The following is an 18,256-nucleotide window of genomic DNA, read 5'->3' as shown; positions in this document are numbered from 1 at the left end:
GTGCAGGAAGATGGTTAAGTGCTGGCAGATAGCTTAACGACAATTTTTTCCTGAAGGGCGGTATCTTTCTTTAGTAGGACCTCTTCAATATTTGTATACCAGGTTTCATCTTTGATAATGCCTGTGGGGCTGGGGCTTCCAGGTCCTTAAGGATGGTGAAGAGCTCCTTTGTGTTAGAGTTTGCTTTAACAATTCTGACATTTTAGGAGCTGGCCTCGGTGATAGCTAGTTTGTTAGTCCTGGCTGTGAACTTGAACAGGGCCTTGTGGGTATCTGTTTGTTGTTTCTTCCAAGATGCTTCTGCCTGGCACTTCTTGGCTCTCAGGTTTTGGAGGTCCTCTGTGAACCCGGAGTTGGTGTGGGAAAGGACTTTTGCCTTACGTGTAGCCAGTGTGGCGACCGTGTCCACTGCTGTCTCCAATGTCTTTAGATAGAGTTCAGCACAGGGAGCAAGGAGGTCAAGTTGGAGGTTGGATTTAAGTGGCGTGATCGTGTCTTTAGGAATTTTGTGGGAGCTTTTTGCCCATGTAGGGGGTACGGGGTTGCCAGCCTGTCAGTTGTTACAGTAAAGTGAGATGTCAAAGTTTACGATGAAGTGATCGGACTAGGGGGAAGGGGAGACATCTGTGATGTTGACTTCACAGTTAAGGTCTCCCAACCAGTCCAGAGTACGCTCCTTGGCATGGGTGGGGGTGTTAATATTGAGTGTAAAGCCTATCGCTGGTGAGGTAGCGTTGTGATCTGCAGGGTCATTCAGGTCCAAGTTCACGTCTCCTAAAAGGATCACTTTAGATGTTGGTTTAAGGTTCACATTGAGGAGATGAATGAGGTCGTCTTTCAAGGTGCCTGAGGAACCTTGTGGCCTGTATACTAGATTTAGTAGATATGAGCTAGTGCAGTAGGTGGCGAGTTTTAGGCAGAGCAGATCACAGTTTCTCTCTAACTTAGAAGGGCACTCTCTGATATTCATGGTTTCTCTGTATATTAATGCAACCCCCGCCTCCCCTGGCATCCTGCCTATCTGCTCTTAGGATGGTGAACACAGGGAGAATGGCTAGGGATAACGAAGGGTCCGAGGCTGGGTGTAGCCAGGACGCAGTGAGGGCTAGCAGGTCTAGGTTGCGAGATACAATGAGATTGTAGATGTCCAGAGCATGGGCAGGTACTGATCATGCGTTGATCAAGACTCCTTTTAATTGGGTGTGCTGAGTGTCAGACATTTTAGAGGTGGCTTTGTCTGATATACCTGTGGTTGGTTGTAGTTTAGAAGGGGACTTGTTGGCAGTGGTGGTTAGCTTGAAGGGTCCAGGCTGGGGCAGGCTGGTGGGGTGAGTGTGGATGTCTGAGTGTTTCACAGGAAGAACTGTGTTATGGGTTGAGGTTATGAGCATGCGGGCTGATCTATATTGGAGTCTCTCATTTCTTATGGTGAGAGTGGCAGGGGGCATATGGCCAATGGTGAAGGGAGTTTGGAGTGCAGAGGATGAGGAGTGGCCATGGGACAGGGTGTGCACAGTGCTACTTTGTGACAATGTATTGGCCAGAGTAAACATCCGCACAGAGTCTATCAGCTTTTGAAGCTCAGATGCGGTTGGTAGGTTTCTGTGGGCTGGTGGGGTTCGTGGGAGATCTAATAGGGGAGGGTTGGTGATGCGGGAGGACACCGCTGCAAGTGGGTGCCTTAGCGTTCTGCAGCATGACTGAGAAAGGGAGACATGGCGATCCGATGAGAGGCACGAGGCTAAACGATAGGGCTGGGTGGAGATATTGGGCTGGTCGCATGATTGGCACATATAATTGTAGCAGCATTGCTAGAGGAGTGAAATGCATGCTTACCTTGAGGTGCTCGTAGGCTCACAGACTTTCCATCCTCTATGTCCAGGCCTGGAGTGGCGTGCGACTTCAAACTATGGAGGCCTGCAGTGCTTGTCTCAGTCACACAGAGTTGTTTTTCCCTGGTGTTGCACAGGGCGACCGGGCATGGCAGCCTGCGGTTGCTGCGGAGAGCTGCAGAGAGTGTATGTAGCCTTGAATCACCGTCTTTAGGAACGGCCGGCTCTGCCATTTGGCTTCGGTCAGATGTGGGGCTATAAGTTGCTGCTGGAAATTCACCTTGTTGCACAAAGGCACTCTAGGTACTGGTTGTGCCTGGGGCACCCATCTTAACAGAGTTCCTTCGCCTACATAGCGGTGTACGCATTCACGCTCCAGGATGTTTTTAAGTCCCGATGAGGATCAAGATGCAGATTAGGAGGGACTTTTGACCCTTAATAAAAGTGAATGGGGGCAATAAGAAGTGAGAAGGGTGCATAATGGTGCATGGTTTATGAAATCATGACTATGGCTTTAAAGCCCAAGGGGGATTTGTTAGGCTCACATTAATCTGTGTAATGCTATTGTGACTTTGCATGCAGGATGGGGAGAACAAAACTAAACAAAACTAAAGACATACTCCTATTGCTCAACATATTACTACGACGCCGTATATAGAGGAAAGCTAATTATGAAAGGGCAGTTTACTGTGTAATGTGGTTTGCTTCCAAGGCATTGCTATAAAGTATTCTTTAAGCACATGAAATGTAAAGCAAACCCCTTAATAAATATCTTTATCAACTAATCCTGCAAAGATTTGTTCAGTTGCTTAAATTGTCCACATCCTGGTTACACCATTCAACTAAAGTGTGTGATCCTGGGCAAATGATTTAATTTCACTGTGTCTTATCTCCAGCTCTGTAAGTGATTCACTTCATAGCTTATGTTAATATATCATGCTGTTATAAAAAAAACGAATGGCTTTAGAGTTGCTACATAGCTAATAATAGTGCAGTTTTGGTATTTTGCACCACAAAGTTATTTGCCACTTGGCCTACTAATGGCAACTTATTCTAAAGTCAATTCCATGGTTCCTCCAAGTATCAAAGACTGATGATGCTCCTTGCAATGTCATTTTCTATGAAGTCACTTCTGTTGGTGCAATCCATATGCAAATGTGGGGGTCTCCATGCATTGTGCCCCACAGAGCCTGGACAGAGGTCTAATCGATGAATGTCCTGCCTCTGAAATGGTCCTGCATTTATTTAATTGTCTTGTGTGTATCTGTTGAAATGCCATCTGCCACTAATGTTACCAGAAAGGTTGATTAGGACGGTGGGGGGAGGTGGGGCGAATGAGACCTGTGGAACCGCGAGCACTTCTTTTGGAGGGAAAAGTAGCTGGACTATTTTAGTGGCTCGCCCCCCCCCTCACCCCCACTCTTGTCATGCTTGATACTCCCCTGGTGTTAACGTACATGGTCTTGTGTCCCAGCAATCGCTGGATGGGTGGGTGGGTCCTGGGGTATAAGTAACATTATTGAACAAGGCCTGGGGTATCCTACTCAAGTAATTATAGCGTGAGGACAGAAAACAAACTGCAAACTTAATAGAGTCTAGGGAAATGCACGAGACTGGGAATTGAGCATAGCAGCTAGGCTTGTACACCCCCATACACCATCAATATCCAGGTAGCTATTTAATTAATGCACACACGTTACCAATGCAGTTAAGATTGGGCCCCTCCATCCGGGAAGAGCCTGAACACCCAACTCTTCAAAGAACATCTCACCAATCTCCAACCCCTCCATTCAACCCTTTTCCCCCCTTTCCACCATCCAACCCAGCTCCTCTGCTATCCCTTCACCCTTACTTGTAAGCCATTGGATGCTCTCCACAGGTATAGCAGTACCGCATTTGCTTCCTGGATAGGTTTGCACCTTATAAATCCTATACATACATACACATACTATGTGTGAAAAAGGCATCCGTTTTATTGTATGTGTCTAAAAGTATAATGCGTGCATAGGTTTATGTCTGTGCAGGTTTTAGTTCAGCACTCTGCTACTCCTGTTTTCCAAGACCCTCATAGCCAGGTGTTTACCCTCCTACCGCATACCTCATGCCCCCCGCGCATACCCATCTTTATGACTTTCAGAAGTAGTCAAAGGTGTCAAAGTTTCACTTGTGCCAATTACACCAGAGAAAAGGTATTGAAAGTCCTCCTGTGTTTATGACAGTTGGAGCATCTCTCACCAGGAGTTAGACCTGAACCATCTCATCCAATGGTGCCCTGTAGTCTTGCCGGCGGCTCGGCGGGGGTGATGGTAAGGGGGGCACTCCATCCAGCTCTTCTTCGTCATCAGACACAACCTGCAACTCATCTTCATTCAAACTGTAGCTGCGAGACCCCGGCGCGACGCCGAAGTCGACGCCTGCCCGCTCCAATTGAGGAATGGACTGGGACCCTATTCCGGGCAGAGGTAAAGCTGGACAAGAGAAATTGTTCCGGGACATGCCCATATGTCCAAACCCGTGCCCAGGTCCCAACGGAGCCTCCACTGCATACGTGACAGCCACCCGGTGCAGATTTGCAGCTTGGCGTTGGAGGGACTGCCGGAGAAACATTTCATCCTTTATGGAATGCAGGCTTTGCTTCAGGATCGCAAATTTCTTTTCCCAGATCCTATTATTCTGCTCTATCTGTTTTTTGAGACTTTCTATCGTTTTCCTCTGACCTTCTATTGTTTTCTGCAGCTTCTGCATCTGAGCAGCCATTTTCTGACGCTCTTCAATCCTTGATTCGTTGTCCAGAGCAAAGGCCTGCTGCTGCTGCTCCTTTTGCTTCAGCTGAAGGGTGAGCAGTTGTTGTCGTTCGAGCAGCAGTCTTTCTTTCTCCTCTTCGGCAGCTCGCTGTTTTCTGGCTTCAATCTCTTGTTGAGTTCGAAGCTCTTCCTCGCTGGCTTTCATCTTCTCAATCATGGCCTTTTCCATAGCTTCCTTCTGCGTGCGCAGCAACGCCACCGCTGAAGACTTCTGATTCTCTAGTTCAGTTTTTGTTTTTTTTAAATCTGCCGCCATCTCGTTGATGGTCTCCTGACCCTTTTCCATTGTCTCTTTCATTTGTCTTGCATCGGCTTCCAAAACTTGCATCTCCTTCTCTTTGATGGTCAACGTCTCTTCCAGCTCTGTGATTGTATCCTTCAGAGCCTCAATTTCTTCTCTAAGTTCTGTGTTTTCTTCCAGGATTCTCTCTTTCTCTGGGTCCTCTTCTGTTTCATAAATGATCTGCGTCGCCGGCTCGCGTTCTTCATACTCCAGCAGCTGTGCTTCGAGTGACTCAATCTTTGATTGTTTTGCCTGGAGCTTGTTGGTCAATTGTTGGAGCTTGAGAGTCAGAGCTTTCGTGCTATCCGACGACAGATCTCCAGCACCTAAATAGTATTTCTCATACTTGGACTTCATGACTGCTAGAGCATCGGCGAGCTGCTGCTGGAAGCTCTTTCGAGCCATCAACAATTTTTCTTGGTAAACGGCTTCCAGATCTCGCAGTGTCACGTTCGTTCTCAAGTAGAGCTGCTGGGCCTGTTCGTGGAGCCGCTCTTCATAGCCGGTTCGAAGTACATTTTTCTGGTACGCCAAATCTTTTTTGAGCCAATCAATGGAGTCCGACAGTCCTTGTGTCACACCGGTCAGTTGCTTCAACGCCACTATGTCAGTGGCATCAGTTTGGGTGGCACCGTCCATGCCATGAGGTCTCACTCTCAACTGGTCAGATATAGAAGGCCCTGGGTCCAGAGCGCCTGCGATGTCGGCCTCCAGCTCGCTCAGATCCTTGGGGTCCCTGGGAATGGACCTTTCGGGTGGTCGGGCAATCACCTCCATCATGCAGGCTTTATTGCTTGGATAAGTTAATGGGATAGCTCAGTGTGTCAACAACCCTCCTGCAGGAACCTGTATGAAATTTGACGCTCACAGGTTCGAATCATGGCAAGTGCATCCATGAGAGATTGGGCACATGGGTAGCATGCAGTTAGCATTGTGATTGTTCATGACCTGCTTCTCAATGGTGAGTAACCATATCTTTCAGTAGCTTTCTCACGCTGTCCCTTCTCTTCTGCTCTCCTCACTCTGTGCTGCTTTCTCCAGTCCTTTCTTTTGATGTCATCTACTCTTTTGCTCTCCTCTTCTGCTTTCTCTAATTCTGTTCCTTTGCTCACTGCTTCCTCTACTCTTCTGCTTTATTTTCCTGTCTCCTCTCAATTCTTCTTCGTTGCGTCCTTATTTCTACTGCGCCCCCTTCTGTTTCTCCTCTGTCCTCTTCCTGCTCTGCTTTTCCCCTCGGTTTCCTCCTCTACCTTCCTTTGATCGCACTCCTCTGTTCTTTCTTTGTTTTCTTATCTCCACTGCGGTCCTTTCCTTTTCTCCTCTGTCTTCTTCCTCTTTCTGCTCTGCGTTTCCTCTGGGCTTCCGCTTCAGCTTTCTTTTCCTGTCTCCCCTCAGCTCTCCATTTCTTCTTCTTTGCTTTCTTCACTTTCTGCTCCTTGCTCCAATCTTTTTTTTTTTTTTTGCTGTGGTTCCTCTCCAAGTTACTTCGCAGCTCCTTGATCTGAAAGCCGTGTTTATCGCTTGCATTTACAGTCCTCCGCCACTTCGGGATGTAACTTATGGGACGAGATATATAAACGCAGTTCACTTTGTTCGCTTGCAGAGCTGTGGAGCGCCGTTTTGTTTTGGGGACTCTGTGTTTCTCTCTGTTACCGCTGTTGCCTGGTGCCGCGGTGAAAACAAGCACAACAGCTCGTCAAAAGAAAACAACCCGGGAAAATGTCGAGCAAACCAAGCCTAGTCCACATAATGATGGGATCGAGCTACTAAAGCGAACAATACACTTGCACAGTTTATTATTCCGACTATATTATTACCCAACTTAAACTGTAACTCCTTTTTCCAGTTTTTATTTGGGCTTTCCATTATCCCCTTTACTTGTTTTGTGTCAGGCTGTTTTCTAATTACTCCTTTTTTGCCTGTACCTCAATGTTTTTTTATGCTGTTGTTGCTAAGTATGCAAACGAAGACCAGATGCACTTTTATCCAAAAATAAGACTGTTACGCCCTAAAATATTTTTTTCAAGACATTGCTATCAGCATCTGAGCAAAAACCTTCGAATTTTAGATCTAATCATTACATGTGCTTTGCAATCCCAGAAGGCAGCGCGGGATATAGAACATCGTCTGCATTCAGGGCAAGTTCTAGGATTAGAAGCAAAAGATGTGCCGGCCCGCTAATTTGCTGCTTTATTGACATCACAGGGAGGGGGCGGCTCGTGGCACCAAGCCGTCCCCATTGGTGCTATGGACATCAGCACCTTATAGGCCCAGTGCCTCAGGGGGTTGCCGGGGAACAGCCAGTCTTCTTGAGCGGCAGGTCTGACCATACACAGACCATGCAGACCCGAGCCACCTTGCTGCGACGGGGGCCACACGGCATCATTGCCTACAGGCCCATGCTCACACTGGGTGGGCCTGCAGGCCTAAATAAGACACAGACTCGGTCATTCCCTTATGGAGTCTGCAGCCGTTCTGCTGCACCTGCCTGCAGTTGCTCCTTTTATTAGCTCGGGCCAATGCATGTGGGAGGGCCACACATAACACTGCCCCTCTTAAAAGGGCAGCACACTTGGGAGGGTCACACAGCACACTCCTCCTTTTTCATAACGAACAAAACAAGTGTTACAGAAATATGAACTGATCCCCCCGCCCCCTCCTTATAGCATGACAATACCTAGGCCACACAGAAATTATAGAATAGACAAGGTTGTGTTCTAGGTTACTTATTTTGCTTTGTTTTGTTTTTTTCACTGTATTTCTTTCCTTTACCTTCTGTCACCTTACTCCCTGTATTCAGTTCCCCTCTGTTACTTCTTAAAGATTTATTTAGGAAATTATGGGTGAATAAGTATCACCTTGTGCATTTGAGGTATTGTATTATGTTCTATTGCTTCTGTAAAGTTCTAAATGTATAAATAAAGTTTTGAAGAAAAAAAAATAGACAAATCGTGGAATGACCCAATGACACATACAGAGGGACTCCGGTAATTGCAAACATATAGCGCATATCAAAGAGTATTCCACGAGTGACAGGGTTGACAAACTTCTGGTGGTATATTGGCAGCATTTTACAAGACCCTTTATTAATCTGGGGTAAGTGGAACTTCAACCACTGAATGACGCTGTTGTTAGCTGCTGGCACCATATCGAACACGCCTACAAATCGCGCGAGCACAGCTTTGCATGCATTTTAAACTGGGGCTACTTTACGCATATGTACATTCCATGCAGGCTCACAGCATCAAGACACATGTTTATTGAGTCCTCTTTGAGCACTCGCAGGATTGCGGGAGACCAGTTCACTTCGCATTAGTGTCCATTCGGGATAGTCACTACCACAGGCCAAAGTCCTTTGATGGCACAGTTCAACAGACTGGCAACGCCGCACATGGTATCACCGGGGGCCACAATGGCTTAGTCCCTTGATGTTGGGGCAGGCAGCAAGACATGGGTATCAGGGAGTCTAGGCTGTGCCACATGATGTTGACAGGGCATGGTGTGACACCATATCACTCACCCCCTCTTCCTCGCCCTGCTCCCCCAGGCAGGAGTGTCCCTTTACTGTAGCGACACGGGAGGGTGCTCAAGTACTCATACAGAGCTTCAACCCTCTTTTGTTTGTTACACTGCTTCTGGGTGGCGGGTGTCAGTCAGCAAGATGTTGGTTGGGTGGGCACAGGTGACAGGGTGTCTGGGTCACTTCTTCTCCTCCCTCAGGCAGGAGTCACTACTGTTCATGGGGCAGCAGTCCTGGCCAGTCCTATCTTCCTTTCCGGCAGGATAAATGGCCAGTTGGTGCCCCTGTTCAGGGGCTGGCACAACCCGCACCCAAGGTGACATCGGCCTGGTCCATAGAAGGTAGGGTTCGGCAGGGCGACACTAGTGGCAGGGTGTTGGGGCCACTCCATTCATTACCCTCCTCCAAGCAGGGGTGCTGTTCTTTTTGTGAGCACTTCCATGGATCTTGTATGCAGTACTTTCCGTTCCCCTTCTTACTTTCTTGGCAGCCTATGGCTCAGGGTGCAGAGGTAGCACCAGTATGGTAGGTGTGAGCAGCCATAGTTATAAGCAGGGTCGATAGCAACATACTGTGGTGGCCTGGAGTCTCAGCCACTGCTTATTACTCCCCCTTTTCCAGGTAGGCACTGTTGGCCTCAAACAGGAGCTGTTGGCATGACCTGCTAGCATTGGAGGGTGCTCAAGGACTCACGCAGAGCTGCAACCCTCTCGTATGTGGCTTGTGCCAGTCAAGTTCTGTATTGGGCCTGTGCCTGTTCAGTTCTACCATCTCTTTCCTGTTCACTTTCCTTTTATTTTGCCCTTCCAGGAAGGACTGTGGGAAGGACACTGCCCCGTGTTGATTCGCAACCTTTGTGTTTGGAACTTTCCTTTTACTTTCCTTCTTTTTCTTGGCAATCACCATCAAGGCTTGGTTGCAGGGGTAGCATCCGCATGGTAGGTGCAGGCAGACGTGGTCGCTGCCGGAGCAGGAAAAGAAACCTATTAGGTTTATAGTCATTGCATCGATTTTTAATGGGCCCCCCAAACCCTCTTTTTTTAACCATTAAAGCCCATTTTAAATAAACTAAACCCTTTACCATTTAAAAAAGAATTTAATGCTTTTTTTCGATGATTTTTTTTCACTGGTATGGCATTCAATGCTATTTCATTCGATGCAATGACCAGATACCAACCTATCCTGGTGGCAGGTCCATGTTAGGAACAGTGTGGACATTGTACGTGCTGCCAAACTCTGCTCTGATGCCACATGACTGCTGTCAGTGGAAAAGCAGAGTCCTTTCTTTTTTTCCTTGCCCCTTTCACGGAGCTCACAGCGCACACACTTCACCCATCTTTGGGGTGATTTCACCCTGTTGGGAGCTGGTGAGTCACGACTGCAACTGGAATCGCACTTGTTGCCACCATGACTGGAGTGTATTCTCTAGACCAAACAAAACCTTCACGCAATGCCTTACGGCTGCTAACAGTATGCGGGCGCAGCTTCCGGTTGTTTCCTGCTTTTGCTTTTGTGTACACTGCATTACTTTGCCGCATCAAACTCACCGCCAGCTCGGCCGGGATATTCGGATGCCTATTACATTTATAGCGTGTTAACAGAGCGCTTCATTGGTGGTCCGATATCTCAGTGGGGCCTTCTACTTCCTTAGCTCTGACACGGAGCTGCTTGTCAAGGCCTGGGACCAATTCTGTGACACTTCTGCACCTGTCAATGCGCCAACACGCAGTGCTATGTTTTCACCACCGCATGTGGGCCTGGGACTTCAGGGGTCAATAGAGTGTTCATTTCCTCCGGCTCAGATGAGGGGCGTGTCAACATTTACAGATGTGCTGCCTGGACGAGGCAGAAGGGTCACACCACTGGTCGGCCCAGGATCGCTGGAGGGCCATATGCACTTGTCTGACTTCCGTTTCACTCTTTTTTGCCGTAGGGCGGCACATGGCCATTCTGGGCAGCAGGGACCTGGTTGTTAGCGACTCCATCACTAGAGTATGCCCAAAACCTTGCTCCGTCATGGAGCTACTGCAGTGTTTACCACCGGTGGTCGGGGGCTCAGGTTATCACCGCAGGCCTCTCACTGGATAGCTCCATCGCCAGATCACTCTAATTTTTTTCTTTGTGTTTCCTCACCGCTGCCAGCCTGGCTTGGGATCTTGGCGGGGGCTTCGGCGGGGCCACAAGCTGATGGATCGTTTTGCTGCTTGCGGGGGCGGGCTGGGCACTCACCTCTTCCATTCCGGTTGCGTCCGTGGCCATGCTTCCTTCCCCAGCAGGGGACCACTCATTTCCTTCCCAAATGGAAGGAACAAAATCACTGGGCGACGGATGCCGCAGAGGCTGCCGGCAGACCCCCATCCTGGCTGTACCGGCACCCTCTTCACCGAGGGTCAAGGTCAGAGAGGATCCATCGGCAGGGGGCCTGCGTGCCACACTCTCCTCCTTTCCCTGGCTATGGATGCCGCCTCCTCACCTTTTTTTCGCAGCGATGGATGTGGCTTCCTTCTCTCCACCGGGGACCACTGCAGCGGCAGCTAGGCCCCAACTCACCATTTCCCCCCAAAATGTATTTTTTATTTTTGAACGTGGTAGGAGAACCGGGCTTGGGCGCATCACAGGGGTTCCTACCTCGTCGCCATTGTAACAGGGATGGCTAGTGGCACCAGCCATCCCCATTGGTGATATGGACATCAGCACCTTAGAGGCCCAGTGGCTCAGGCGGTTGCTGGGGAACATCCGGTCTTCTTGAGGGGCAGGGCAGACCATACTCAGACCATGAGGACAATAGCCACCTTGCTGGCACGAGGGCACCACGGCATCATGGCCAGTGCTCACACAGGGTGTGCCTGCAGCCCAAAATGAGACACAGACTAAGTAATTCCCTTATGGAGTCTGCAGCCGTTCTGCTGCACGTGCCTGCAGTCGCTCCTTTTATTAGCCTGGGCCATGATACAGTCAAGGCCCCTCCTAAAAGGGCAATACACGTGGGAGGGCCACACATAACACTGCTCGTCTTAAAAGGGCAACACACTTGGGAGGGCCACACACCACACTGGGAAGTTAAATGACATAAAGTTTAAATTCAAAAGACAAGAGAAAAATGTACATTGCTATGTGCTTTACGTTACTATTTTTAATTTCATGACTCTTGGTATTTGTATTTATATCATAGATGAAGCAATATGAGTGAAGCTTTTTTTTGAGTAGCAGACACTGGGCCTCGTTACAAGGTTGGCGGTCCGGTAATAACGATACCGGTAAGGCATTACCAGCATCGTTTACCGGACAGGCCCATTGCGAACTACAATGCCGGTACTATCGTCATCGACAGGGACCTGCTGTGGCCGTGCACCACCGTACCGGCATGCGTGCAGGCGCTGTGCCAGTAACACTGTCATGCCGCAATGAAGAGTACATTATGAGTCGCTCGGACATGCACATACCAGCATCCAGATGTCGGTCAGAAGGACCACCGTGATGCCAGAAACACTGGCATCGTAGATCACCCGTTAATAGCAAACTGCTGTGTTCCCAACTGCCACAGGTGCACACAATCAGCACAGGTGGCGGCAATGGAGCCTGGCTGTGCACAAAAGGAGCACACCCACACACCACACCCCTTCCAAGACCAAAATGATTCCATTTGCAGTCGCGATACTGGAGCTGGAGGACATGCATGCACTGCTACTCCTTGAGCAGGCAGTAGACCAGGGATCACAGAGGAGATGCAGGAGGACAACGAGGGTGAGACTGGCCCAGCAAATCCCACTAGTGCAGGCAGTGGTTCCCCGCAGGCAGCCACCAATCCCGCGCATAAGGGCCAGTCCACTCAACTTAACCCCAGCACAGATCCACACCCTGTACCGCCTGGACAGGGACACCATCACCACCATAGTGGATCTAATACATGAAGATTTGGTCAGCCTGATCAACATCTGCACCGCCATCCCCCTCTGCTGACGGTGGTGTCTGTGCTCCACTTCCTGGCCACAGGCACCTACCAGCACACAGTGCGGCAGCTGCATGGCATCTCGCAACCATGTTTTTCCGGTGTGCTAAACCAAGTGCTGGCTGCACGCCTAAAGCACGCAAGGGCCTGCATATCCCTACCACGGACAGCACAGGAGATGAATGACACCAAAATTGCATTTCATGCACTGGCAGGCATGCCCAATGGTATTGGTGCACTCGACTGCACCCACGTGGAGTTGGTAGTCCTGCATGCCATGGAGGTGGGGTACCGCAATCGGAAGCTATACCACTCCATCAATGTGCAGATGGTGTGTGATGCCAGCAAGATGATAAGACATTGCTGTGCTAGATACCCAGGATCCACACATGATGCAATAGTGCTGCGGAACTCCTCGCAACCCCGCTATATGGAACCAAATGCTGCCCGACATGCCTGACTGCTGGGTGAGTCTGCTCACTGGGCCATGGGATTGTATTTGGGGGGCAGATGGAGGGATGAATATGCAACCTGTCTGCTCTCTGGGCCATGGGAGTGTATTTTGAGGGGTCGCGGGGGGTACATGCATATGCAACTTGTCTGCTCTCTGGGCCATGGGAGTGTATTTTGGGGTGGGGGGTACATGCATATGCAACCTGTCTGCTCTCTTGGCCATTGGAGTGTATTTTGGGGAGGGGGTACATGCATATGCAACCTGTCTGCTCTCTGGGCCATGGGTGTGTTCTCATTGGGGTGTCTGGACACTGTCCATACTGGCAAACACTGTGCCCATAACCATTCAAATTTCATGCATGACACTAACAATGGAGGCCGACATACTCTTGCCGCACACCAATGTGTAAATGTCAGACTCACAATCAGTGCACACCCCTGAACTTGTCCACTGGAGATCATCTGACCGTACCCACAGCACCACAATGCACCATCATGCAGTCACAAAGCTGAATACACATGACCACATCGAAGCACCTCGCAGGTCATGCATTCATGCGTGCTCAGTATGAATTCCCACTCTGGGAATTCCCTGTCACTGCCCCTCCTCGACAGTAACACTGCATAACACCATGGCAACATGTGCAGATGAATGCTAATGGGAAAATCACATGTGACAAGGATGCTTAAAATTGAACCCATCAAGTAGTGAACAACAGCTACATGGGTGCGAATGGTGCGGGAATCACCCACAGTACATGAGTACCAGCATGCAAGTCAATACCATGCATCGTCCAAGGACGCATCCCTACACTGGCGGACCTTAACAACAATCACATTGTGCCATTGTGACATGTGTGAAGATGTTGAGGGACATATGCATGGCGTCATCAATTATTCAAAAGCATGATAGTCTAAACAACCTGTATCATGTTGGCCATCAGCCTAATGCATCAAACATTGCCCAACATGCATTTGGTCTCATCCCCTGCCACACAACCCTCAGATGTGACTACATAATGGACCTTTTCACTCCATCTGGGTGGTTGGTGATTCCAATGTCAAGGACCCTAAGGTGAGAACAGGGCAGATAGTTGTGCAGATGTGCAGTCAATAGCTGCCATTGACGATATACTGCATATGAGCATGAACAATGTACAGGCTAAATACAGATGGAAATGAATAAATACTCTCACACATACCTCATTGTGCTCCATGCAGGTGATGCTGTCTATCCCCTGAAGCCGTGGCTCCTCACCCCTGTCAGGAATCTGCAGAACAGGCATGAAGAGGACTACAATCCTACTCATACACACACTTGTGTGGTCATAGAGCAGACCTTTGGCCTGTTGAAGGCACAGTTTCGCTGCCTCAGCAGGTCGGGTGGCACACTCATTTACGGGCCTGAGAAGGTGGGCAAAATCATTTCGGTATGTGCCATGTTGCACACCATTTGCATCCGGCGCAACGTACCCCTGCTACCTGACCTGGACCAGCCACCACCGGGTGATGATGAAGATGATGAAGTATAAGATGTTGCACAACGGCCTGGTCGCGATACACATGATGGACGTGTTGTGCGCCTATCATTGATCACCCATTTTTTCTGAGGCACTGGGATGAAGAGGGAGTTTGGAATGATGGACTCTGGGCACTGGGATTGGTGGACTCTGGGCACTGGGATTGGGGAACTCTGGCAGTGTCATGCAATAAATTGACACACGCTCAAGAAGCAATGTCCAGTCATGTGATTTTTTTTAACACAACAGGGGTATTGAACTGATATAAATTTGAACATGAATGAACCCTCCACCTGCAGTACATCTAACTCTACACTCCCTCCACCCCAACACCCCTACACACAACCCCCCCACTACCCCCCAACACCCCCACATACCACCTCCCCCTCCCCCACCCAGCAACACCTCCACCCACCCCTCCCCCTCCCCCAATACCCCCACACACCAAAAGTGCAATGTGTCCAAATGGACTGACAAGCAACACATTCAAGGTTCCCCTCCTATTGCCACCCCTTTTCGATGGAGGGGATTGCATGTCCGGAAGGCGCATGCTGTGCAGGGACCTGCGCACAGGGCTTTTTTGGGTTCAGCTTGCAGGCGTGGTTGTTGTGGATGTGGACGGTTGTGGCTCGGATGCCGCAGGACGCAGTTGCTCTATGTTGTTGGCCATGCATTCCAGTATTTGTGCTACATATGCAAAGCCCTCATGGACCTGCTTTGCTGTACGGTTTACAGCCCGGATGATGGCCACAGTGTTCTCTCTGTTTGCCCTGCGTGTTGCCTACCCATCAGACATATATTGCTTTATCATGTCATTCATTGACTGTTGACGGGCCTCCATTCGTGACATCCGTCCATCCATGTCTCGAATTGAGGTGGTTCGGGATGGTTGCGCTGTGGTGTGGACATGCACAACACGGACCTGTCCTCTGGTGGAGACCTCTCCTCCTGGCTGCAGTGACCTTCAGGTTCATGCTCAGGGGTGCCTGTTAAGGTGAGTATCACGGGAATGCTGCGTACCTGCTGGTTTAGCTGAAGATCTTGAAGTGGCAGCCAGACTGTCTGCTGTCTCCAGACAAGAGTATGACACGGGGAACCGGCCTTTCCTCAACCCCAGAAAGGTACTGGGTGGAAGATGGACCAACGTCACAGTGCGCTCTCTCCTGATTTTCGTGCCATCAGGACAGTGCAAGCACTGGCAGGAGAGGCGTTTTGTACTGCAGTTCTCCACTTGACGAGGATAACCAGATGATGATTCAACAAGGATGAAGTGCTGGAGGATCAGGTCCACGTAATCATGGAAACTGATGCTGTGACCAACTGGAGACCCAATGCAGGCAAGAAGGTAGCAGGTGAGGAGATGGCTGACCAGACAGAGGCACACAAACAAGAGTCCAGGGAGGATTCAGGACAGAGCAGGAGGAGCAACACAGGCAGGAGTATATGGAAACTGATCCAGGACTACGGTGTAATAGTAAGAGGCAGGAAGGGGGAACCACAGGCAGAAGGCAGCTAGACTGACTGAAAAGGGAAAAGTGGCCCAGGAACTGAACCACCAAAAACTGGCAGGGAAGGAAGGCCAGCCCTAAGGTAAAGGGAAGCCCCAGGTAAGTAGTAGGGAGGCTGGCCCAGGAGCAGGAACCCACAGGCAAGTGGGAGAGTGCAGGACCATGGAACAGGGAACCACAGATGGAGAGCAAAATACTCAGGACCAGGAAACAGGTAGGCTCGGGGAACCCGAGCGGAGCGGGCAACACGATCCGGGACAAACCGCGTTGAGACGCGATTAGGTCCTGATCGCCGCTCCTTTTATGGGCCTCCAGCACCCGAGAGGCTTGAGACGCAAGCCGCCTCGTCTCCAGGTGCTGACGAGCCCAGAACGAGGCTTGGAGAGCAAGCCTTCAAAGTGGCGAGGGCCCAGCCAACTGCGCATGCGCGGAAGCGAGAACACGGTCGTCCGCCCATGCGGAGAGGCATGTCAACACGGACCCCGGACGCCCTCTGAACGGTGGATCCCCAAGCGTGGAAGCGCGGGTAGATCCGCCAAGAAGGAGCAGGGCGAAAAGGTGCGGAGAATCCCGGTCTCCGGGTAAGTGGCGTGACACTATGACCCCTCCCAGAAAGACCCAGGGCCCCAGGTTTCCAAGGAAATCGACGATAAAACTCATGAACAAGGCGGGGAGCGTGAACATGCCCGTAAGGTTCTCATGTGCGATCACAAGCCGGGTACCCCTTCCAGTCCACCAAAAGGTGAAACGCCCCCCTACGGAAGCGTGAATCACAGATTTCCTGAACCTCGAATTCGGGAACACCCTGCACCAGGACTGAACCTGGACAGGGACAAGAACGCCCATAACCGTCATTGACATGGGGCTTCAAAAGGGAGACGTGAAAAACCGGGTGCACTCGCCAAGAAGGGGGCCGCTGAAGGCAAAAGGCCACAGATGACAAGCGCTTGATGATCCTAAATGGACCAAAATAGCGGGGAGCCAACTTAACAGGCAGATTACGAATTGGCAGGTTCTTAGAAGACAACCAAACCCTGTTACCCACCTGGAAATCAGGTTCCATAATCCTCCTTCTGTCGGCCTGTCTCTTCATATGCTCCTGTGCCTCCGTCAAGGTCTTGCGTGCCAGCTCATGTTGCCTCTGTATGGTCATTATTAACTCATCAGCAGAAGGAACTGCACTAGGTAACACAGGACGAAAAGTCATCAACTTCGGGTGTGGTCCTGTAGAACAGTAGAACGGGCTGAATCCCATAGAAGCGTGGACAGAGTTGTTGTAAGAGACCTCAGCAAGGTCCAGATAAGCCTTCCAATTAGAATGAGTAGCGGTGGCATAGCAGCGAATATAGTCTTCCAAAGTCTGATTTGTTCTTTTGGTGAGACCGTTGGATTGTGGGTGGTAACCAGAGCTCAATGCCCTACGAATGCCGAGATGGCTACACACTTTGCTCCAAAAAGAAAAGAGAAACTGAAACCATTGATCCGTAATGATCTGTTCCGGTAATCCATGTAACCGATACACCTCGTGTAAAAAGGCAAAAACCATCTGAGAAGCAGTGGGTATCTTGGCGAACGGAATGAAATGGGCATATTTAGTGAAACAATCCACCACAACGATTATGCAAGTATATCCTTCAGAGGGAGGCAGATCGACAATGAAGTCGGTGGCGATGGTGTGCCAAGGATAGGGTGCTAATTCCGTAGGCAATAGCAATCCCAAAGGCTGCCTCCTAGGAGCCTTGGACTGGGCGCAAACTGGGCAACTATCCACGTAGGTCTTGATCTCCTTAGCCCAACCAGGCCACCAAAACTGTCTGGATACCAGTTCTTGCGTAGCTCTAATTCCTCGATGACCCCCGATAGGTGAATCTTGGAGTCCCTGTAATATGCAATCGCGAATGGTTCCTTTGGGAATGTATAGTCTTTTCTGAAAGAAAAGAAGACCCTCCTGTTCAGTAACAGATGTTCGTTGAAGTAGAGCTGCCCGTTCTGGATCCATTCGGGTCTCATTCGAAATAGACTGCAAATGAGGTGACAGTGTCAACAGGAAATGGTTTGGTGAAATCAAAGGCCGATCCAGACTGGGGTCTACCACCTCCTTTTCCAGGGATCGAGACAAGGCATCTGCTTTCAGATTAGAAACGCTAGGAACGCACGTGATGTGAAACACATAAGGGGAGAAAAAGAAGGCCCACCAGGCCTGACGAGGCGTACGACATTACAAAGAGCATAGGTACTGCAGATTACGATGGTCTGTACGTACCTCCACAGAAAAATGACCACCAAGTAAATGATGTCTCCATTCTTCAAATGCAGGCTTTATGGCCAACAGTTCCCTCTCAATAACTGCATAATTTCTTTCGCTGGAAGTTAGTTTACGTGAGAAG

General features: G+C 49.8%; 1 protein-coding gene across 1 annotated transcript; it reads right to left on the bottom strand.

The window, feature by feature from the left end:
- Positions 1 to 2,157: 2,157 nt before the first annotated feature.
- Positions 2,158 to 6,578, bottom strand: C2PH10orf67 (chromosome 2p C10orf67 homolog). The gene has a single exon (XM_069643381.1). The coding sequence runs from the start codon at positions 5,697 to 5,699 to the stop codon at positions 4,074 to 4,076; it is 1,626 nt and encodes a 541-aa protein (XP_069499482.1). The 5' UTR covers positions 5,700 to 6,578; the 3' UTR covers positions 2,158 to 4,073.
- Between the last annotated feature and the right edge of the window lie 11,678 nt (positions 6,579 to 18,256).

This window comes from Ambystoma mexicanum, chromosome 2p (genome assembly GCF_040938575.1).
Source record: "Ambystoma mexicanum isolate Mex_15411 chromosome 2p, UKY_AmexF1_1, whole genome shotgun sequence".
Lineage (NCBI taxonomy): Eukaryota > Metazoa > Chordata > Amphibia > Caudata > Ambystomatidae > Ambystoma > Ambystoma mexicanum.
This window is presented reverse-complemented; position numbering and strand designations above follow the sequence as displayed.

Excerpts from the sequence above, each read along its gene's own strand:
- C2PH10orf67 (XM_069643381.1), bottom strand. The coding sequence starts at position 5,699 with ATGATGGAGGTGATTGCCCGACCACCCGAAAGGTCCATTCCCAGGGAC.